Here is a 23,434-nt window from a genome sequence, read left to right on the forward strand (position 1 = left end):
GGTGTCGTCCACCTGCTGGTGAGCTCGGGCTTTATCAGTTTAACAGCTGGGAAATAATCACGTGACCACTCCCTCCCTCACCGCTGACAGCAGAGAATTCAGGAACTGCGCTATTCCCATTCGTGAAAAGCGATGTCAATCACTCATTACCACCCGTCGCAGAGGCGGACAAGCCGAGAGGGTGTTACCCCCACTCCAACCTCGAACTCCCCATCACAGCAGAGTAAATGTCCGCTTTCTGATTTATTTTAATTTCCCTCCGAGGGAAGTTGGGGCGTTTGTGAAGCGTCTCCTGCGGCCGGAGTCTGATGTATCGCCTCGAAGTAAGAGGAGACCGTTCGGCCCGTCGGTTTGATGCCGGTTCCGCGGGGAGGGAGAGGAGGGATTTTATTGATAGGAAAAAGATGGTGTGAGAGGGGCGGACAGGATGTTTGTCCCGGTGGAAATCTGTGGAACCGTCTGAGCACACGGTGGTGGCGAGCAGAGGGATTCACACATGGGGGCAAACACCAGCAGCCTTCTGACGTGCAAGTGGGGACAATGATTCGGGAAACGTGACAATTATGCGTGTTTTGTTGAGATTGTACTTGGAATCCCACTCCCCATACTAACAGGGTTATATAGACCAAAGAACGAACTGTCGGAGGAACTCAGTGGGTCGGGCAGCATCTGTGGAGAGAAATGAACCGTTAACATTTCAGGCTGAGACCTTCCTTCTGGACTGAGAGTGGACAGAAATAGTCAGAAAAAAGAGGTGAGGGGTACGGATGGGGCAAGAGATGTGGAGTGAGAGTTGGATATATGCGAGGGAGGAGGTGGGAAGGTGGAAATAGTGACGGGGTGCAGGGTGAGTGGTTGAGGCAACACGGGGCAGAAGAAAATGGAAATTAATTCCACAGAGGATTAACAAAGAGGTTAGAGAATGTTTGTTATAGAGAGTGCAATGAAGATTCACCAGACTGATCCCTGGAGTGGTGGGGTCATCATATGAAGAAAGATCAAATGTGATAACCCTTTCATTTAGAGAATTGAGGACTGAGAGGTGAACATTGAAATGCACAACATCATTACCGATTGAACCAGGGATCCCAGTCTCTGCAAAAGGGAGTGGATGCCTAGATTATATTAAAAAAAAACTCATGTATTTTTTTTTAACGTTACCTGCTCTCCCAGTTTTACACTTACCCTGGTCCTTCACACACCCTTACACCTTAAGATTCAGCCCAGTAGCAACAGTCAGCAATTCATTCATTTTGGCTTTTACTAATGCCTCAGGGGTTGGCGTTTCCAGAAATTTATCAGTATCCATTGCTGCTGATTTCCACAAACAAATAAATCAAAAGGGATTTCCCCAATCAAATCGATAATAAATCGATCAATAGACCCCAAATTTGGTCCTATCCCAGACGCAGGCCCCAAATTTGTTATGAACCTTAATGCTTTAGAAACGAGCCAGCAGCAATAGACTACACCTGGAGTCTGGTTTTGATGTTAAAACCACTATCTTTAATAGAATCTACTTAAAAAAATTGCAAATTAAACAAGATAAACAGAAGTTAACAGTGTTATGTGTATAGACGTGTGTAAATATAACTCCCAAACTATTGAGCTCAGGGGAAACAAAGCTTGGAGTCTTGAGATGGTAAAGTGCGAAAGTTCAGTTCATCCACAGAATAGATGATAATCCAGGGTAAATATCAAGAGAAGGCAATTATGTCAAATTCCACAGGTTCCATGGTGGTAAAATGAGAGGACAGTTGCTGTATACTTTATCTGTCATCATTCCAAATCCACATATGAATTATTACCGAAAGTGACTTGTCACAAGGGGTATTGTCTTCAAATGAATTACCACACCACATCTAGGCAAGGGTTAAGACGTCAGTGGTCTTCACAGGATACCTCAAAACAGATCCACTGATATGGATCAAACAGGGTCACAACCACACATTCGAAGTATGGTGAATTGATAATTAACCTACCATTGTGGGCATAGGAAAGTTCTAAAGAGCGACCCTGTGGTGAACTACATATACCTGACTGGACACGTCCCGTTCCCCCCCCTTGCTGACTGCTCCTATGTCCTCCCACAGACCCCTGTATAAAGGAGATTGGAGGCACGGCTCCTTGATCTCTTGCTGTTCTGCTGCTGAGAGTGTTCAATTTTTCAGCTAATAAAAGCCCATATCTCGCCTCAGGTCTCCGAGAGTTATTGATGGCGCATCAGACCCTTGGCCGCTGGTTCCTGGATTTTGATCCTTCCGTTTTTCCTCCTTCTGACTCAGAGTGTCTGTGTCATCGGTTAAAACTAAACAAGCTGCGAGCGATGTAAATAAGCTGTAAGTCAGACTGATTCACCTTCTTAATCTCTGTCTCTCTCTTCAAATGACAGTCCACAGCAAATGAAACCTAGGGATTCATAACAATGGCCACTCCCCATTGTGAACTTGCTGATGTCTCTGCAGGGTGGAAGAGCGAGTGAATCTCTTCCCACATACTGAGCAGGGGAATGGCCTCTCCCCAGTGTGAACTCGCTGGTGATTCTGTAGGGTGGATGAATGAGTGAATCTCTTCCCACATTCTGAGCAAGTGAACGGCTTCTTCCCAGTGTGAATTCGATGATGACTCTGTAGGTCAGATGACCGAGTGAATCTCTTCCCACAGACTGAGCAGGTGAATGGCTTCTCCCCAGTGTGAACTCGCTGGTGTCTCTGTAGGGTGGATGAATGTGTGAATCTCTTTCCACAGACTGAGCAGGGGAATGGTCTCTCATCAGTATGAACTCGCTGATGACTCAGTAGTTGGGATGACTGTGCAAATCCCTTCCCACATTCTGAACAGGTGAACGGCTTCTCCCCAGTGTGAACTCGCTGATGACTCTGTAGGTTGGATGGATCAGTGAATCCCTTCCCACAGACTGAGCAGGTGAACGGCTTCTCCCTAGTGTGAACTCGCTGATGACTCAGTAGTTGGGATAACTGAGTAAATCCCTTCCCACATTCTGAACAGGTGAACGGCTTCTCCCCAGTGTGAACTCGCAGATGACTCTGTACTTGGGATGACTGAGTGAATCTCTTCCCACAGACTGAGCAGGTGAACGGCCTCTCCCCAGTGTGAACTTGCTGATGACTCTGTAGGTTGGATGACCGAGTGAATCCTTTCCCACAGACTGAGCAGGTGAAAGGCTTCTGCCCAGTGTGAACGCGCTGGTGACTATGCAGGGTGGATGAAGCAGTAAATCCTTTCCCACATTCTGAGCAGGTGAACGGCTTCTCCCCAGTGTGAACTCGCTGATGTACCAGTAGGGTGGATGACTCACTGAATCCTTTCCCACATTCTGAGCAGGTAAATGGTTTCTCCCCAGTGTGAACTCTCTGGTGTCTCCGTAGGTTGGATAAATGAGTGAACCCTTTCCCACATTCTGAGCAGGTGAACGGCTTCTCTCCAGTGTGAACTCGCTGATGACTCTGTAGGGTGGATGAATCAGTGAATCCTTTCCCACACTCAGAGCAGGTGAACGGCTTCTCCCCAGTGTGAACTCGCTGGTGACTCTGCAGGTTGGATAACTCAGTGAATTCTTTCCCACACTCTGAGCAGATGAAAGGCTTCTCCCCAGTGTGAACTCGCTGGTGACTCTGCAGGTTGGATAACTCAGTGAATTCTTTCCCACATTCTGAGCAGGTGAACGGCTTCTCCCCAGTGTGAACTCGATGATGTCTCTGTAGGTTGGATGGATCAGTGAATCTCTTCCCACAGACTGAGCAGGTGAAAGGCCTCTCCCCAGTGTGAACTCGCTCGTGACTCTGTAGGTGGGATAACCGAGTAAATCCCTTTCCACAGACAGAGCAGGTGAACGGCTTCTCCCCAGTGTGAACTCGCTGATGTACCAGTAGGGTGGATGACTCAGTGAATCTCTTCCCACAGACTGAGCAGATGTATGGCTTCTCCCCAGTATGAACTCGCTGGTGTTTCCATAGGGTGGAAGAGTGAGTGAATCTCTTATCACAGACTGAGCAGGTGAACGGCCGCTCCCTGGTGTGAACTCGCTGGTGAGCCATTAGGTCAAATGACTGAGTGAATCCTTTCCCAGAAATTCAGCAGATGACCAGCCTCTGCCCAGTGTGGTGTGAACTGACTGGTGTGTCCACAGATGGGAAGACCAACTGAATCCTTTCTCACACACAGAACAGATGAATGGCCTTGCCCAGTGTGAACTTGTACCTTCCAATTGAGATAACTGAGTGAATCCATTCCCACTTTCTGAGCAAGTGAATGGCCTTTTTCCTGTGTAAAATGACGGGCTTGCCAGTTGGTCAAATGACCAAGTTAATCCCTCCCCACAGTGTGAGTAGGAAGGATGGTCGATTGAATCCCTTGCTCCACTTATTAAATATCTAGACAGAGTCAACAAAACTGGTGTGCCATGTTTGAGCTTCCTGGAGACAAATTTCTTCTCATTTTTAACCTGTAAAAAGATATACAGAATCCATCAATGGGTTTAGGACAACATTACAGATGAGATTACTTGAGTTGCCAAGCTTTGATCTGGTATCACACTGTTACAGTGAGGTTAATCCCAAGTTAGACAGATAAATACTGGCAGACCACAGTATGTGCGCTTGCAATACTGTGCGTCAGACAGAGTGGTCAGCAACACTGGGGCTCCACAGGGGACTGTCCTGTCTCCCTTTGTCTTCATCATCTATACCTCAGACTTCAACTACACCACAGAGTCTTGCCATCTTCAGAAGTTTTCTGATGACTCTACCATCGTTGGATGCATCAGCAAGGGAGATGAGGCTGAGTACAGGGCTACAGTGGGAAAACTGTCACATGGTGTGAGCAGAATCATCTGCAGCTTAATGTGAAAAAGACTAAGGAGCTGGTGGTGGACCTGAGGGGGGTTAAGGCACCAGATACCCCTGTTTCCATCCAAAGGGTCACTGTGAACATGGTGGAGGATTACAAGTACCTGGGGATACGAATTGACAATAAACTGGACTGGTCAAAGAACTCTGAGGCTGTCTACAAGAATGGTCAAAGCCGTCTCTATTTCCTGAGGAGACTGAGGTCCTTTAACATCTGCCAGATGATGCTGAGGATGTTCTACGAGTCTACGGTGGCCAGTGCTATCATGTTTGCTGTTGTGTGCTGGGGCAGTAGACTGAGGGAAGCAGACAGCAACAGAATCAACAAACTCACTCGTAAGGCCAGTGATGTTGTGGGGGTGGAACTCGACTCTCTGACAGTGGTGTCTGAAAAGTTGATGCTGTCCAAGTTGCATGCCATCTTGGAAAATGTCTCCCATCCATTCTATAATGTACTGGTTAGGCACAGGAGTACATTCAGACAGAGACTCATTCCACTGAGATGCAACACTGAGTGTCACAGGAAGTCATTCCAGCCTGTGGCCGTCATACTTTACAACTCCTCCTTCAGAATGTCAGACACTCTGAGCCAATAGGCTGGTCCTGGACTTATTTCCACTTTGCATAACTTATTATCATTTAATTATTTTTGGTTTTATTTTGCTATATTTCTACTCTATTCTTGGTTGGTGCAACTGTAACAAAATCCAAATTCCCTCGGGATCAATAAAGTATGTCTGTCTGTCAGAAATCATCTCCTGACTGGGCAGAGTGCTGGTATCTGGAATGACCATCAATTCTCTGATGTTCTTCCTGTCTCTATAAGAATGGGGCATTTTATACCCTGTTTATACCCAGTTTATACCCTGGCTCAGTTTGACTCTCTCCATTGGTATTATTCCCTGTTCCTGCTGAGCTGCATGGGTGCCTGGCCCCACAGTAACTGAAACAGTCTCACACAAATAGTTTTTCTTGACGTGCAGCTGGGATTTTCTTTTATGTATTATTAACTTAATGTGCCACAGTTTTAACGCCATATAAAAATTCCTGCTGAAATGACTGGTTGGTCCACACAGCTGTTAAAAGGACTTAGGGTGAATTTTTGTATTATTTCAGGTTGTTGTCACAGTCATAGAAAATTTCAACACAGAAACAGGCCCTTTGGGCCATCTAGTTTGTGCTGAACTATTTAAACTGCCCACTCCCAATCCAGGTACCTACACGAACCTCTTAAATGTTAAAATCAAGCTCGCATGCACCACTTGTGCTAGCTGCTCATTCCACATCCGGAAGACCGTCTGTGTGAAGAAGTTCCCCTCATGCTTCCCTTAACGTTTCATGTTTCACCCTTAACCCATGGCCTCCTGTTGTCTCAGTGGAGAAAGCCAGCTTGCATTTACGCTATCTATCCCCCTCTACCACAATCAAATCTCCCCTCAATCTTCTACATTCCAGAGAATAAAGTCCTGACCTGTTCAATCTTTCCTTATAACCCAAGTTCTCCAGACCTGGCAACATCCTTGTGAAATTTCTCTGAACTCTCTGAAACTCTTTTACATCTTTCCTGTAGGTAGGTGACCAAAACTGCACACAATAATCCAAATTAGGCCTCACCAATGTCTTCTACAAGTCAACATAACATCCATCTATTGTCAGTATTTGGTTCATCAAAGACAATGGGCTGAAATCTTATTTTCCATCTCTTTCTAACCGTGATACCACTTTCAGTGAATTAAGGACTTGTATTCCCAGGTCCCTTTCTTCTCCAACACTCCTCTGTGCCCGACCAGTCACTGTGAAAGACCTCCCTTGGTAGGTCAAACCAAAGTTCAACAACTCACACTGGTCTGCATTAAATTCCATTTTCCATTTCTCAATCCATTTTCCCAGTGGGTCCAGATCACAGTGCAAGCTATGATAGTCCTCCTCGCTGACCACTACACCACCAATCTTCGTTTCATCTATAGATCTGCTAATCCAGTTAAACACACTATGCTCTAGAATACCGATATAGATGACAGACAACAACAAATCCAGCACTGATCTCTGTGGCACATCACTAATCAGAGGCCTCCAGTCAGAGAGGCAACCATCTGCTACCACACTCTGGCTTCTGCCAAAGTCGGTGTCTCATTCAATTTACTATCTCATCTTGAATGCTGAGTGACTGAAATTTCTTGACCAACCTCCCATATGAGACTTTGTCAAGTGTCTTGCTAAGGTCCATGTAGACAACATCTACTGCCTTGCCTTCATCCACTTCCCTGATAACTTCCTCGAGAGACTCTATAAGATTAGTTAAACATGACCTACCATGCACAAAGCCATGCTGTCTATGCTTAATCAGTCCACATCTATCCAAATACTTATATGTCTGGGTCCAGCACATAATGTAACTACTGATGTCAAGCTCATCAATGTACAATTTCCTAGTTTATTTTCAGAGCCTTTCTCAAACAGTGGAACAACATTGGCTGTCCTCCAATCCTCCAGTACCTCACCTGTCACTGAGGATTATTTAAATGTCTCTGCTTGTGCCCTGACAGTTTCTGCACTTGTCCTCCGCAGAGTCCCAGGAAACAACCTGTCAGGCCTTGCAGATTTATCCACGCTAATTTGCCTTAAGACAGCAAACACCTCCACCTCTGTCATCTGCACAAGGTCCATGAAGTTGTTACTGCTTTGCCTCACTTCTATAGACTCTGTGTCCATCTCCAGTGTAAATACAGATGCAGAAATAATCATCTACTTTGTCTCCTCATATGGATTACCATTCTGATCTTGCAGAGGATTAATTTTTTCCCTTGCAATCTATTTGCTCTAAACATATCTGCAGGATCCCTGAGGATTCTCCTTCACCTTCTCTGCCCAGGCAAGCTCATGCCTTCTTTTATTTCTTTCATAAGTGTTCACTTGAATTTCCTGTATTTCATAAGAACCCCATTTGTTCCTGTCTGCCTGTACCTGGTATGCACCTCCTTTTTATTGATCTGGGAGAGGAAAGCCAAAGATGTGAGAGAGCTGCAAGGAGGGAGTTGGGGGTAAGGGGGGCTAAACTAAACTTGCAGGGGGAATGGGAGCCTGAATAACAGAACAGATAGTGGAGGGGTGATGGAGACAGTTGGTGTTCAGTCCTCAGACAAAGTCAGGAATGAAAAAGTTGAGCATGGTTCAGTGAATATGCTGAGCCCTGTATATTTCAATACAAGGAGCAGCGTAGGAAAGGTGGATGTGTTCAGGGCATGGATCAACACCTGGAATTAACACTAGGATCTGGCAACTGTGGACTGGGCTAGGCTGCTTTATGGCAAAGGTGTGTTTGGTAAATGGGAGTCCTTCAAAGCCAAATTTTTAAAGTACAAAGTGGGAATTTGCTTCTCAGAATAAAAAGTGAAGATAAAAACTGTAGGGAACCTTGGATTTCAAGAGATATTGAGACCCTGGTGAAGCATAAAATGAAGTTGTATAACAGGGATAGGCAGGATAAGAAATGCAAGAGAACACATAAGAAATAAATCCAGATGGCTAAAAGAAGGCATGAGATTGCCCTGCAGAAATGATGAATCATAATCCACAGGGTTTCTCGAGATAGATCAAGAGCAAAATGATTGCAAGGCACAAAGCTGATCCTCTGGAAGACCGGAATGGCAATCCACATGTGGAATGAAAGCACATGGGGGAGATCTTAAATATTTTTTCATCTATGTTTACTCAGGAGATGGAGAAAGGCTCTATGGGAGTGTGGAAAAGTGGCATTAAAATCATGGAACCTGCACAGATTAAAGAAAAACAGTTATTTCGCTGTTCAACGTAGAACATAGAAATCTACAGCATGTTCTGGAGTATTGTGTGCAGTTTTGGTCTCCAAATTTGCGGAAGGATATTCTTGCTATGGAGGGAGTGCAGCATATGTTCACAAGATTAATCCCTGGAATAGTGGGACTGTCAGATGTTGAAAGATTGGAGCCACTGGGCTTGTATAAACTGGAATTTAGAAGGATGAGAGTGGATCTGATTGAAACTTATAAGAACATTAAGGGATTGGACACGCTGGAGGCAGGAAGCATGTTCCCGCTGATGGGTGAGTCCAGAGCTTGAGGCCACAGTTTAAGAATAAGCAGTAGGCCATTTAGAACAGAGATGCCTAAACTTTTTCACCCAGAGAATGGTGGATATGTGGAATGCTCTGCCCCGGAAGGCAGTGGAGGCCAAGTCTCTGAATGCATTTAAGAGAGAGTTAGATAGACTCCTTACAGTGGGGTCAAGGGATATGGAGAGAGGGCAGAAATGGGGTACTGATTGTGTATGATCAGCCATGATCACAGTGAATGGCGGTGCTGGCTAGAAGGTCTGAAAGGCCTACTCCTGCACCTAATATCTATTGTCTATTGCTCCAGGCCATTCAGCCCACAATGTTGTGCCAACCATGTAACTTACTCTAGAAACTGCGTAGAATTTCCGTAGTGCATAGACCTCTATTTTTCTAAGCTCCATATTCCTATCTAAGAGGCTGTTAAAAGACCCTATTGTATCTGCATTGACCACCGCTGCTGGCAGCGCATTACACACAGCCACCACTTTCTGTGCAAAAAATAATAACCCTGACATCCCCTCGGTATCTATTTTCAAGCACCTTAAAACTATGCCCCTTCATGTTAGCCATTTCAACCCTGAGAATTAACCTCTGGCTATCCACACGATCAATGCCCCTCTTCATCTTATACACCTAAAAAATGCACTAAACAGAGACAAGGAAATTATACATTGCATTGAGGAATTGGTAGAAGTATAGAAGTAAGTTTTTTTTTACACAGAGATTGGTGAGTGTGTGGAACGGGCTGCCAGCAGCCCTGGTGGACGCAGAAGCGAAAGGGTCTTTTAAGGGACTCCTGGATGGATACCTGGAGCTTAGAAAATTAGAGGGCCTTGGCGAAGGTAAGGATATGTTTGGCACAGCTTTGTGTGCCAAAAGGCCTGTATTGTTCTGTAGGTTTTCTATGTTCCTGTGTAGAAAAAATATAAGGGCATAGAACGGGTAAATTCAAGCAGGCTTTTTCAACTGATGTTAAGTGTGATGACAACCAGAAGTGATGGGTTAAGTGGGGAGGTGAAATTTATGGGGAACATGTGTAAAACCTCTTCACTGAATTGGCCGTGAGAGTGTGGAAAAGATGCCAGCACAAGTGCTGAACATGAGCTCAATTTTACCACTTAAGAGAAGTTTGGATGGGAGCCTGGATGGTAGGGGGATGGTATGGTTCCAGTGCAGGTAGTTGCATTAGACAGCTTTAATGATCTTTTGGCATTGACAAAATGGGCCAAATAGCCTGTTCCTGTACTGAACATCTCCACATTTCTATGACAGAGAAGCTGGCCAAACTTGTTTGGAAGGGAAAAGGTAGGAGTGACAATGGAGCAGCAATGGCTGGAGTTTCTGGGAGCAATTCGGGACCTGAGTGATCGATACATTCCAAAGAAGTGGAAGCATTGAAAAGGCAGGAGGACACAACCGTGGCTGGAATAAGAAGACAAAGCCAACAGAAACAAAAACAAAAACAAAAAGTCAGATGAGCTCAGGGCGTGGCATTATGATACTGTAGCCATTAATGAGTCTTGGTAGCACCCAGCAGTCTGAGACATTTAGAAGAACAAAATACCCAGGGCCTCAATATCTCTCGAAAACCACGGTTCCCTGCACCAGTTACCTGACAACTTTTATTTTGGCAGGCATATACAAACTCTATACCCTCACTTCTGAAGAACTCCCACTTGCAAGTACTGCTTTTCGAGAAAAACAGCCTGTCCCAATCCACACTTGTTAGATCTTTCTGATACCATCAGAATTGACCTTTCTCCAATTTAGAATCTCAACTCATCATCCAGCCCGCTTTATTTTCCATATTTACTTGGACTCTTATGTTGTTACGATTGCTAGATATGAAGTGTTTCCATACACTAATTTCAGTCACTAACAATGGATCTTTTCCTAACAGCTTATTGCACACTTCTACATCGGGAATTCTACATCCTGATTAAGGGCACATTTGACAAACTCTACCCCATTTATAGACAATAGACAATAGGTGTAGACCATTCGGCCCCTTGAGTCTGCACCGCCATTCTGAGACCATGGCTGATCATTCACTATCAATACCAAGTCCCTGCCTTGTCCCCATATCCCTAGATTCCCCTATCCATCAGATATCTATCTAGCTCCTTCTTGAAAGCATCCAGAGAATTGGCCTCCACCGTCTCCCGAGGTAGTGCATTCCACACCTGCACAACTCTCTGGGAGAAGAAGCTCTTCCTCAACTCTGTTTTAAATAACTGACCTCTTATTCTCAATCCATGCCCTCTGGTACTGGACTCTCCCAACATCTGGAACATATTTCCTGCCTCAATCCTATCAAATCCTTTAATTATCTTAAACGGTTCAATCAGATCCCCTCTCAATCTCCTCAATTCCAGCGTGTACAAGCCCAATCTCTCCAATCTCTCTGCGTAAGACAGCCCTGCCATCCCAGGAATCAACCTAGTGAATCTACGCTGCACTTCCTCAACTGCCAGAATGTCCTTCCTTAAACCTGGAGACCAAAACTGTACACAATATTCTAGGTGTGGTCTCACCAGGGCCCTGTACAAATGCAAAAGGACATCCTTGTTCTTGTATTCAATTCCCCTTGTAACAAAGGCCAACATTCCATTTGGTCCTTATATATATAAAAAGTTAAAATCTCTTACTATATCAACCTTTGTTTCTTAGCATAGCCTGCAATCTCTGCAAAGTTTGCTCTTCTAAATCTCTCAGAGTGTTGGGTGCAACCAAGTCCCAATAATGGCTACAATATCACAATTCCCTGTCCTGAGCTGATCGGGCGTTCCTACAATGCTTCTTGCATTGTGATATACACAGCTCATCACAGTCATCGCACCATGCTCAACCTTTTGTCTGCTGACTTTATCTGAGTTTTGAACAACATTTGTCTGGGTGTCAAGAAAGCAACTTCTCCCTCAATGTCACAAAAACAAGGGAACTGGTTGTGGACTACAAAAGGAATGGAGACAGGCTAACCCCTATTGATATCAATGGATCTGGGGTTGAGAACATATGAACATTTGACTTTCCTCTGCCAGGTAATCCCCCCAACAGTTTACAAAGTGGTCTACCTGTTGTTGTATGAGATTACCCCAAGAGTACTCTGTGACGGCTATTTAACCTCATTCCCCTTTCTGACTCTCACCCAGTTTACTGTGTCCTGCACCTTGGGTGTAACTCACCTCTCTTGATGTTATAACTATCACCCCCTCCAACTCCCAGATGATCCAGAATTCATCCATTTCCAGCTTCAGCTCCTTAAAGTGCAGGGTTACAAGCTGCAGCTGGATGCACATCTTGTAGGTGAGGGTATCAGGGGCACTGGAGGTCTCCCCACCTTCCCACCAATGTCCCGTCTAATTTGTAATGACCGGTGTGCCGAAACACCTTGTGCTGTGCAATTTTTACCCACTGACAACAAGACGTGCACACTGAATTTTAAATAGGGAGGTACTTCTTTTAACAGGTAGCAACTCATTGTCGATAAGAACCTTTGATCTCCTCTGGGTTTGATCGAGTTCATCTGCACTCTCACACAAACTATGTAACAGGCCTGTTGTGGGTTATGAAGGATTTTCTTACTAGAACTTTTGCAAACCGTCCATATGTGATTTGCTTGCTAAATGATACTTTCAAAGGTCAGATTTCCAAATATCACTCCCCACTTGCAAATTCTCCAGCAAATTTTGCATCACCACAATACTGTAACACCAGTTTCCGTATTTTACATAAATATTTCCCCTGAACCCTCCCCCAAGTGACTGATGGTGTTGAACTCAGTGATGGCAATGCCAATGAATATGAAGGGAAGGGCAGTAGTCTGTCTCATTGGAGTCTGGCACATTTGTGATGTGAAAGCTGCTTTTTGCCCAGGACAAAGTTGTTTGATATCATTACGTACCCAGAGAGAATGGGACAAAACATGTTCTCACCGGTAGAAAAGGGCAGAACGAGAGGAGGTAGCTCAAGCAACACACACAAAATGCTGGAGGAGCTCAGCAGGCCAGGCAGCATCTATGGAAAAGAGTACTAATGCTGAGTTCCTCCGGCATTTTGTGTGTGTTGCTTGGATTTCCAGCATCTGCAGATTTTCTCTTGTTTGTGATCGGAGATAGAACCAAGGTGATTTTCTCAACTGCTGATGTAAAAGATTTTGTTCCCTTTCTCCGAGTTCCTAATCCTTGCATTTAGATAGCTGGAGCTCAGCTCTGTCTGAGAGATCCATCGGTTCCCATTCCCTCATCAGCCGGAAGCTCCCCGGGACCCGTGTACGGATCGAGGGGCTGAGAGAGAGGGAAGAGGGCAGGACTGTCCCAGGATTGCGGCTACGATATCCGGAGTTCCCAGCAAATGTCCCGCAGTCGGTGTTTAAAATAGCAGCCCGGAAAATCATTCCTACCTTTACCGATCCTCCGGAGCGCCTTTGTGTACGGCGCGCATGCGTGCTATTCTGTGACGTCATCGACCTTGATGCCTGCGCATATGATCGTTGCTTCAGAAGCAGTGAAATTTTAAACCCAGGGGTTCATGGGTAATCCAGGTGCCATTAAACATTCCTGCTAGCACCAGTTTCATGTCCACACCGCCGGGTTTCTTTCTATGTAGAAAACTCAGTAGCTGATTTAACGTAGCAAGCAGCTCCCAAAAAGAATGTACTCAATATCAACAGGCATTCCATTTATCTAATGCCTCTCGGACAACCCTCTTACAAAGACAGATATAAAACACAAGAGATTCTACAGTTGCCAGAAATAAAGACACACACACACACACACACACACACACACACACACACACACACACAATGCTGGAGGAACTGTGCAGTTCAGGTAGCAACTAAGCAGAGGAGTACACAGTCTAGGCATGCTAAAGGGGCTCGGCCTAAACGTTGTCTATTTATTCCTCTCTACATTTGCTGCCTGATCTATTGATTTCCTCCAGTATTTTGCAGAAATTAACCACCTTTTTTACCTCAATCAAGCAGTTTCCAAATGTGCCTGATCATTCATTTGTAGCCACATCCTGCAGGTTCGATTCCTCTTCTTCCTCCTCCTTGTAAACTCCAGGCCCCATCTCTTTCTGGAGCCCCAAATCCCTGACTGGCAACTTGGTTTCTGACTCTGCTCCATCGAAGATTCACTCGCTGGTCTGCTGTCAGACTTCAGAGGTGTATTGTGTTGCGAGACCGCAGGTTCGTTTACTGTGAGTGTCGCTTTAAGTGCCTGTGAGGCGAAGCTGTGACGTCACACACGCGCTGCAGCAGAGACAAGAGTGCAGGGGAGAGAGGGAGGAGAGGGAGGGGAGAGAGAGAGTGAGGGAGAGAGGGAGAGGGAGAGGAGAGAGAGTGAGAGTGAGAGAGAATTCAGCTTGTCACTTCTATGCCCAAATGATTGGGTTGATCATCGGCACGCAATGCACGACGGATGTCTGGCTGTCACTTCGTATAATCCATATGTGTGGATTTGTTGGAGTATCCTGTGGTATCACTTTTGTCGGCCCTTACCTGGAATCCGGGTGTTCTGTGGTAACCACTTGAAGACGATATTCCTGTGACTGTCACCTGGTTATATTTCGAAGTGGATTTCGGAACTAATCCACGGATAAGATCTTCGGCGACTGGTATTTCGTTTACCCAGCGTGGAATGTGTGTGGAATTCTTCGTAATTACCTTCTCTCTACATTTACAAATCTCTCCTCTCACTCACTTATTCCGTGGATTACTGAACTTTTCCACTTTATCATCTTAAGACTTTAAGCATTGTTTCCCAAGCTTGATAGTTTGGGAGCTATATATACGCTTAACACTGTTAACTTCTGTTTATTTCTTTTAAAATCTTTTATATTTGGAGTAGATGCCAATGAAGATAATGGTTTTAACATCGAAGCTAGACTCCGTTAGTGATCTATTGCAACAACCCTGCTGTCTGAGGCACAGCCCTTTAAAATTGGTGAAAATGACCCAAAACATTGAAAAGAGCGGGGAAGAAGGAGTTTAACCAACTTCGTCCGGAGCCCTGAACAACGTCAGAACCACAGTGAGCTCATCGTCTTGTTCAGCCCGGAGAAAATCATGCAGAGAATTCATGCAGGTGTATAAGATGTGAGAGGCATTGGTCGTGTGGATAGTCAGAGGCTTTTTCCCAGGGCTGAAACGGCTAACACGAGGGCGAATAGGTTTAAGCTGCTTGGAAGTAGGTACAGAGGAGATGATAATGCCAAGTTTTTTAAAACAAAGAGTGGTGTGTGTGTGGAATGCACTGCCAGCGACGGTGGTAGAGGCGGATACAATAGGGTCTTTTAAGAGACTCTTAGATAGGTACATGGAGCTTAGGAAAATGGGTGGCTATGCAGTAGGGTAATTCTAGACAGTTCCTAGAGTAAGTTACATGGTCGGCACAACATTGTGGGGCAAAGCATTTGTAATTTGTTGTAGATTTCTATTATTCTATGAAATTCAAGGGAAATCTCCTATCCCACAGAGTGGTGACTAGTTGCAACCTGTCATATCAGGGAGAGTGAGAGGGAAACGGCAGGGGTAGATTTTCATAAACTGATATGGAACAGAAACATGGGTAAGGATCAGATGGGTTGAGTGGCCTCTCTAGTGTGCATTTTGAGTGTGATAGAGACAGTAAGTACCTGACGCACGGGATTTTATACAAAACTGTTTTAACTTTCACAGATCCACAATATTAAACACCAGTCTAGTTTAAGGCTAACATCAGCAGAACAGACTCCTCCAAGGCTCAGTGACCAGGGTTCAGTCCTGGGTACGATGAGCAGCCGCAAGAACTGCAGAATCTGACAGTAACAGTCCCTCATGGACCTGCAGCTGCCTTCAGTCACCGTGATGGTGAAACATTTAACACGGAGCTGATTTGAACTTCCTCCCTGATGTGAAGTTTCTGGTGTTGCAGCAGCTGGGATGAGTGAGTAAAACTCTTTGCTCACTCCGGACAGACATGTGGCCTCTATTTATTGTGAACTCACCGGAGCATCACAAGGTGGGTTAACTGAATGAGTCTCTTCTCACACACGGAGCAGGTGAACGGCCGCTTCCCAGTGCGAAGCTGTTGGTGTATCTGCGATGGCCGGATGAACCCCTTCCGAAATGAGAGTCAGTGAATGAAGTCACGGTGCTATAACGTCATGGCGGTGTATCCAAACAGATCGCGGACATGGTCACGTATTCGGGCTCTCCTTGGAGCGAGTGGGGCGCTGTCTTCTCCAGCATCTCCACCCCCACATTCAAGGATCGGCGGCTTTCAAGCGCTGGTGAACTGACAGATACAGCGGAACTAACGAGCTGTTGTGGTTGAGATTCCTAAACACAAATCTCTTGACTTTTCTACACTGTTATAAGTTTACAAAGCTTGTAAGTGGATGAAGGACAACATTTCATTTTTCAAAATATTCCTGAGGCGAGCGGGGTAATTTAGTGAAGGTTTATAGCCTTTGTTATATAACTCAGCCACGACTTTTTAATACTTAAAACGTTTATTTAATACCTGGGGCAAATAATATTCGACCAGCCTTATCTTATAATCTTCAAAGCTAATCATACCTAACCGACGAGATGGCGAATTATAGTAACCTTTCTTTTCAAGAAACGCAATTACCACAGGTCGAGGTTCCTGTTGAGAAGAGGATTTAAACACTGGGGCTTGGTGTGCCCGGTCTATTCTAGGCGGAGTCTGGACACACAATTCGCATATTGTTCCTTCTTGATCTATTCTCAAGGCGACAATCTTTTGTCTTAGAGATTCAACGATTTTCGATTATTTATCTCCGAACTTCCCCAACTCATCCGTCTTAGTATCGACTCTCGTTACAGCATCCTCATGTTCCTGAATTTGAGTAGTCGGTTCCTGCAACGTGTTTTGAATAGTCTGCAGCAGAATCTCCATCCGTTTAAGCTCTGTGGTAGCCTTTAAACACACATCCGAATGTGGTTCAGTCGTTTCGCTCTGAGCTTTCCGAATTAGCTCCGCAATAGCTTCCCCAGTCACAGAAGGATCCGCTTCTTTTTACCAGTAGTTTTAGCACGGACATCAACGCGGATTGGATTCAGTAACTTAAAACGAATTTCGTAGCTGTTCGAGAAACACGTCTACTCCATGCAATGCCAGTAGGAGGGGAAGGACAGTGTCAGAAACACACTGAGTCTCAGCAATTTGCAGAACGGTAAACTTTATTTTTCGAGTCTGCAGAGTCGGACCCAACCAGCTCCTGCTAGATTGAGTGCCGAATTACACTTTGCACAGTTTTTTATACCCTACTTGTTTACGACTTTCTGAGTTGCACCCATGTGAGGTGCAGACATTCTTCCTTAATCTCATTACAAAATTACAAATGTGATAACCCTTTGGCCCACTTATCAGCCTCAGCGCATTAACACCGTTATTGTTCAACCGTTAAGCATGTCTTCCCGTTACCCGTATCGCTTCTTTAATCAGCAAGCTATTGTTTCATCCTGATTTTGCAAATTGGTTTATACGTTGCCCTGCAAGTTGCTTTGCACGTTCTTTCTGTGTCAGCACATTCTAAATGGACTCCTTAAGTACCGTCTTTAATTTAATCATTTCTCTCAGACAGCATTTCAACTCAGATCATCTACTCTCCATGGTGCCTTCTGATAAAAACACTGTCACAGCTCCAAACAATTTGGAGGAATAATACCTCATCTTCAAACTGACCGCAGTTTCGGCACCAGACACAATATCAAACTCTCCGCTTCCCTCTCTGTGTCAAAATGGATCATTCCTCCCCTTCATCAGTCTGTGACTTGGCTCAGTTTGTCTGTCTCCTTCGCATTCTGAGCATGCGCCACACACCCACTGAGATCACATTTTATTTACACGGCTGTGACTAGAGACTTTCTGATTATTATGTCCCTCCCGGCATTTGGCGGTGGTAAACTCAGAGTCAGCAATGGTATTGAACATCGGGAGTAGGTGATTAGGCTTTTTCGTTGGAGATCGATAAACTGCCGGTAGTGTGTGGCTGGATGAGTGGGTCGGTTTCAGGCTGGAAGGAGGTAGCTTTTGGAGTACCCCAGAGATCAGTCCCTGACCACAGTTGTTCCCAGTTTAATGTCCTGGCGGAGGCAGCGAGATGTGAGATGTCCCAGTCTGCTGGTGACGCAGAAAGAGTTGAGTTGGTGGAGGGGAGTCTATTCACATGCAATTTCGTAGCTTTGCAATCAGTACATAGTGCACGGTGGGGCTGCAGTGGCGGGTTCCAATCTGCTAATTAAATTTGCTGACGACACTCCATTGATCGGCCGAATACCAATTAATAACGAGGCAGCGTACAGAGAAGAATTCGTCACCCCGACACAGTGGTGTCAAGAAAACAATCTCTCCCTCATTGTGACAAAAACAAAGGAGCTGGTTGTGGATTAGAGGAGGAATGGAGACAGGGACCAAATTCAAACTTTGCAAGTCTGTTATTGACACAAAATGCAGATTTTAATATTGATCATGACACAATATATTTTATACATTGTTAATGACATAAAAGATATTTACAGATTGTTACTGACAGAGAATCGTATCATTTGTGTTCCGTGTGTTATCTGAATGTACTTGCCTGTGATGCTGCCACAAGTCAGTGTTTCTCTGTACCTGTACCTTCCCGTACTTGTGCACTTGGCAATAAATTCAACAGGACCTAAGAAATCTCAGTGAGATTTGATTAGTGATGATCATCTTGGCAGCTCGGTAGGTCGAATATATGAGACAGTACACTGTTAAATGCAAAACCCTGAACAGTGTTGATGATCAGAGGGATCTTAGACTCCAAGTTCATCGCTCCCTGAAAGAGACTGCACAGATTGATCGGGTGGTTAAGCAGGCAAATGGCATGGTTGTCTTTATTAGATGAAGCATTGAGTTCAAAAGTCGGGAAGTTGTGTTGCGGCTGTTACGAGCCTGCGGTCGTACTGTGACTGTTTCTTTAAGAGCGCCGGCGTGAGGAGGCGGGACTATGACGTCAGTCACAGGCTGACAGCGCTGATTGTGGACTGAATAGTAAGAGAGAGAGAGAGCGATCTGCAGACAGGTAGTCGGCCAGTCTAAAGAGAGAGAGAGAGACTGGAAAAGCTGATCGCTTCAGTTAGTCGCAGCTGAGGATTGGAACTCTCCTATGCCCACAAGAGTGGGTTGATCATCGGTACACGGAACCACAACGAATGTGTGTGGCTGTCGCTTCGTACAATCCATAACAGTGGATTTGGGAATATCTTGTGTTAATCCTTGCCTGGGTATGTTGTGTGGTAACCCCGGGAACACGGTATTCCTGTGACAGGTCACTTTCGCTGATAACTCGTATGTGGACGGATTCAACGGATAAGAACTTCGTCGACGGTTATTTTGATGTAATGGCCTTTTCTCTACGTTTCACCCTGGATTACAAATATCTCTCTCCTATCATTTATTCCGTGGATTACTGAACTTTCCTACTTTACCATCTCAAGACTCTGGGCTTTGTTCCCTCAGGCCCGATAGGCTGTGAATTATATTGGCACATGTATACACATAACACTGCTAACTTTTCTTTATTTCTTTAAATTACTATGTTAGAAGTAGATACTAATAAAGAGAATGGGTTTAACATCAAAATCAGACTCCAGTGTGAACTCTGTTTCTGCTGTTTCGTTTCTAAAACGTTACAGTTCGCAACACAGTTTTATAAAACTAGTTAGACCACATCTGGAGTGTTTCATACAGTTCTGCTCGCCCCCATTCTCGGAAGGATGTCGGGGCTTTGGAGAGGGCGCAGAAGAGGTTTACCAGGACACTTTTGTGAGTGGTTCTATTACCGGTATCTATAACTTGTTGATTGATTCTAGACAAGACTTCTTTGATAAAATAAAAAGAGCTTGGGTGGATGACCTAAATTGTCAGATTTCTGATGATAGATGGAATAGAATTCTTAAACGGGTTAATAAATCATCTGTCTCTGCTCGTCATTCTCTTCTACAATTTAAAGTGGTTCATAGAGCTTACGATTCTGAACAGAAGCTCTCCAGTTTTTACCCGACTGTTTCTCCACTTTGTATAAATGCAACTCTGCTGATGCCTCTTTAATTCATATGTTTTGGTTTTGCCCTACATTTGAAAAGTTTTGGCGGGAAGTATTCCATACCTTTTCACAACTTTTTTTGGGTCCAATTTGACCCAAATCCCCTTACTGCCTTGTTTGGTATACCTATCTTTTTAACTAAAAACCTTTCGATCAAATTGACTCTCTTATTTCTTCCTTTATTTGGAACAATAAGAGACCAAGAATTAATAAGTATCATTTACACAAAGCTAAAAAAGATGGTGGACTTGCACTTCCTAATTTAAGTGTATTATTCGGCTGTGAACATTAGACAATTATGTTTTTGGTTATACTGGCTTGATAAGAAACAAAAATAATTATGGGTTGATTTGGAATTAAAAGCTGTTGAACAATTTCATTTAACTTCAATATTAGCAGCTCCATTACCTTTACAGCTCTCCAAAATTCCAAATTTAAATCTTTACCCGGTTATTAAACTATTCCTACGGATTTGGGTTCAGTTTCGTAATTTTTTAAATTTGAAACAATTTAGTTGTCTAGTGTTTTATATCGAAACTTTTCATTTAAACCTTCAACAACTGACCCCATTTTTCTCCTATGGAACAATAAAGGGATCTATTCCTTTAGAGATTTATTTTGTGATGGTCGATTGATGACCTTTGAAGGGCTAATTGACAAAATTTCTCTCGCTCATACACATTTTTTGGAATATGTTCAGTTTCGACATTTTTTACAACAATGCTTACCTAAGTTTCCATATTTCCAAGAATCTGATTTGTTAGATACCATTTTGAAATTGAATCACTTAGAGAAAGTTTCCATTGGCAGAATGTATAACTTATTTTTGTTACAAATGAGAACATATCACTAAAGATTAAACAAGATTGGGAGAGAGAACTTCATATGATCTTTGTTAATGAAGATTGGCTTCGAGTTTTGAAAAACGGAAATTGTTCTTCTATATGTGCCAACCATTGTTTAATTCAATTTAAAATTGTTCACCGTTATTATTTAACAAAGGAGAGACTATCTAAAATATTTCCTAGTATAGACAAATGCTGTGATATATATAAAACTGAAGTAGCTACTTTGTCACATATGTTCTGGCATGTTCATCATTAAAATCGTTTTGGAAGTCTTTATTTCCATCAAGATCTAAAGCTCTGAAAATGAATTTGTAACCTAATCGGTTGACTGTTCTATTTGGTATAGTTCCACATCATATTCAGGGTATTTCATCTTCAGATCAACATGTAATTGCATTTGTTACACTATTGACAAGAAGAGCTATTTTATTAAGATACAAAGATACTTCTTCCCTTGCATTAATTGAATGGTTTTCTCAAGGAATCTTATGTCTTAGTTTGAAAAAAATTAGGAGAACTTTTGATCCCCGATTCGATTTTGAGAGAAGATAGAGTTCTTTGCCAAATATTATCATTTAATTTCAATTATGCTATATGGTTTCCTTCCAATTTTATTTTGTATAAATATGAAATGGCGGTTGATGATTCTATATTTATATTTAGATGATGGTTAAACGTTTTGCTCCGGGGGGTTGATTCCTAATGGGTATTTCCCTTTTTTGTTGTTAGGGGGTTCCCCCCTAGTTAGATGGGGTTCTTTATTTCCTTCCTTTTCCTATATATATTTTCCATTTTTATATTTTACGATTAGTTTTTTCCTTCAACTTTATTAATTATATACATATTAATCTATTGAAGTCTTGTTTCATTCTGTAGCTGTAGAAGATTATGTACTAGTAAAAAAGATTCTAAAAATGAAAAATGAAAATGACAAAACAACAATGTAACAAAGCATTATAGCTGCAGAGATAGTGCAGTGCAGATAGAGGTATGGTGCAGGGTCACGTCGAGTTACATTGTGAGGCCGAGTCCATTTCATCATTCATTTGGCTTCGAACCACAGACAGGAAGCCGTCCTTGAGCCGGGTGGTTCGCGCTTTAAGGCTTTTGTATCTCTTCCCCGATGAGGGAGCGGGTTTGCAGCGAGAATGTCCAGGTTGTGAGGGTCTTTGAGTACATGGCCTGCTTTTGCGAGGGAGGGGATGTGTAGGAAGAGTCCATGGAGTGGAGGCTTGTTTCTCTGATGGTCTCTGCTCTCCAAAGTACTCTGCAGTTCCTTGCAGTCATGGGCTGAGCAGTAGCCAGACGAAGGCGTGAAGTATCGACAAGAAGCTCAGAGACCTCGGCCTTCACCCTGCCTTGTGTAGCTGGATCCTGGACTTCCTGTCAGATCGCCGGCAGGTGTTAAGTGTGGGCTCGCTCACCTCTCTCTCTCTCTCTCTCTCTCTCTCTCTCTCTCTCTCTGACCCTCAGCACACATACCCCACAGGGTTGTCTTCTTGCCCCCTCCTTTTCTCTGTGCACCCATGAGTTGTGTCGCCACCCACAGCTCCAATCTGCTAACTAAATTTGCTGACGACACTACACTGACTGGCCTGATCTCAAATAATAACGAGGCAGCCTACAGAGAAGAAGTCATCACCCCGACAGAGTGGGGTCAAGAAAACAACCTCTCCCTCATTGTGACAAAAACAAAGGAGCTGGTTGTGGATTACAGGAGGAATGGAGACAGGGAGCAAATTCAACATTTCCCAGTCTGTTATTGACACAAAATGCACATCTTATTATTGATCATGGCACAATGTATTTTATATATCGTTAATAACTTAAAACATATTTACAGATTGTTACTGACAGAGAATCGTATAACTTGTGTTCCGTGTGTTATCTGAATGTACTTGTCTGTGATGCTGCCACAAGTCAGTGTTTCTCTGTACCTGTACCTTCCCGTAATTGTGCACTTGGCAATAAATTCAACAGGACCTGAGAAATCTCAGTGAGATTTGATTAGTGATGATCATCTTGGCAGCTCGGTAGGTCGAATGTATGAGACAGTACACCGTTAAGTGCAAAACCCTGAACAGTGTCGATGATCAGAGGGATATCAGACTCCGAGGAGGCGGGACTATGACGTCAGTCAGGCTGACAGCGTTGACTGTGGACTGAACCATAAGAGAGAGAGAGCGATCTGCAGACAGGCAGTCGGCCAGTCTATAGAGAGAGAGAGAGAGAGACTGGAAAAGCTGATCGCTTCAGTTAGTCGCAGCTGAGGCTTGGAACTCTCCTCTGCCCACAAGAGTGGGTTGATCATCGGTACACGGAAACACAACGAATGTGTGTGGCTGTCACTTCGTATAATCCATAGGAGTGCGGTTTGGAATATGTTGTGTTAACCTTTGCCGGGGTATGTTGTGTGGTAACCCCTGGAAGACGGTATTCCTGTGACAGGTCACTTTCGCTGATAACTCGTATGTGGACGGATTCTGCGGATAAGAACTTCGTCGACGGTTATTTTGAAGTAACGGCCTTTTCTTTAC

General features: G+C 44.0%; 1 protein-coding gene across 1 annotated transcript; it reads right to left on the reverse strand.

Annotated features, from left to right (window-relative positions):
- Positions 1–1,336: 1,336 nt before the first annotated feature.
- On the reverse strand, positions 1,337–13,409 carry LOC132389747 (gastrula zinc finger protein XlCGF26.1-like). Its single transcript, XM_059962330.1, has 2 exons — positions 13,364–13,409; positions 1,337–4,465 (listed from the first exon to the last, which is right to left on the reverse strand). The coding sequence occupies exon 2, from the start codon at positions 4,056–4,058 to the stop codon at positions 2,418–2,420; it is 1,641 nt and encodes a 546-aa protein (XP_059818313.1). The 5' UTR covers positions 4,059–4,465; positions 13,364–13,409; the 3' UTR covers positions 1,337–2,417.
- Between the last annotated feature and the right edge of the window lie 10,025 nt (positions 13,410–23,434).

This window comes from Hypanus sabinus, unplaced genomic scaffold, assembly GCF_030144855.1.
Source record: "Hypanus sabinus isolate sHypSab1 unplaced genomic scaffold, sHypSab1.hap1 scaffold_647, whole genome shotgun sequence".
Taxonomy (NCBI): domain Eukaryota; kingdom Metazoa; phylum Chordata; class Chondrichthyes; order Myliobatiformes; family Dasyatidae; genus Hypanus; species Hypanus sabinus.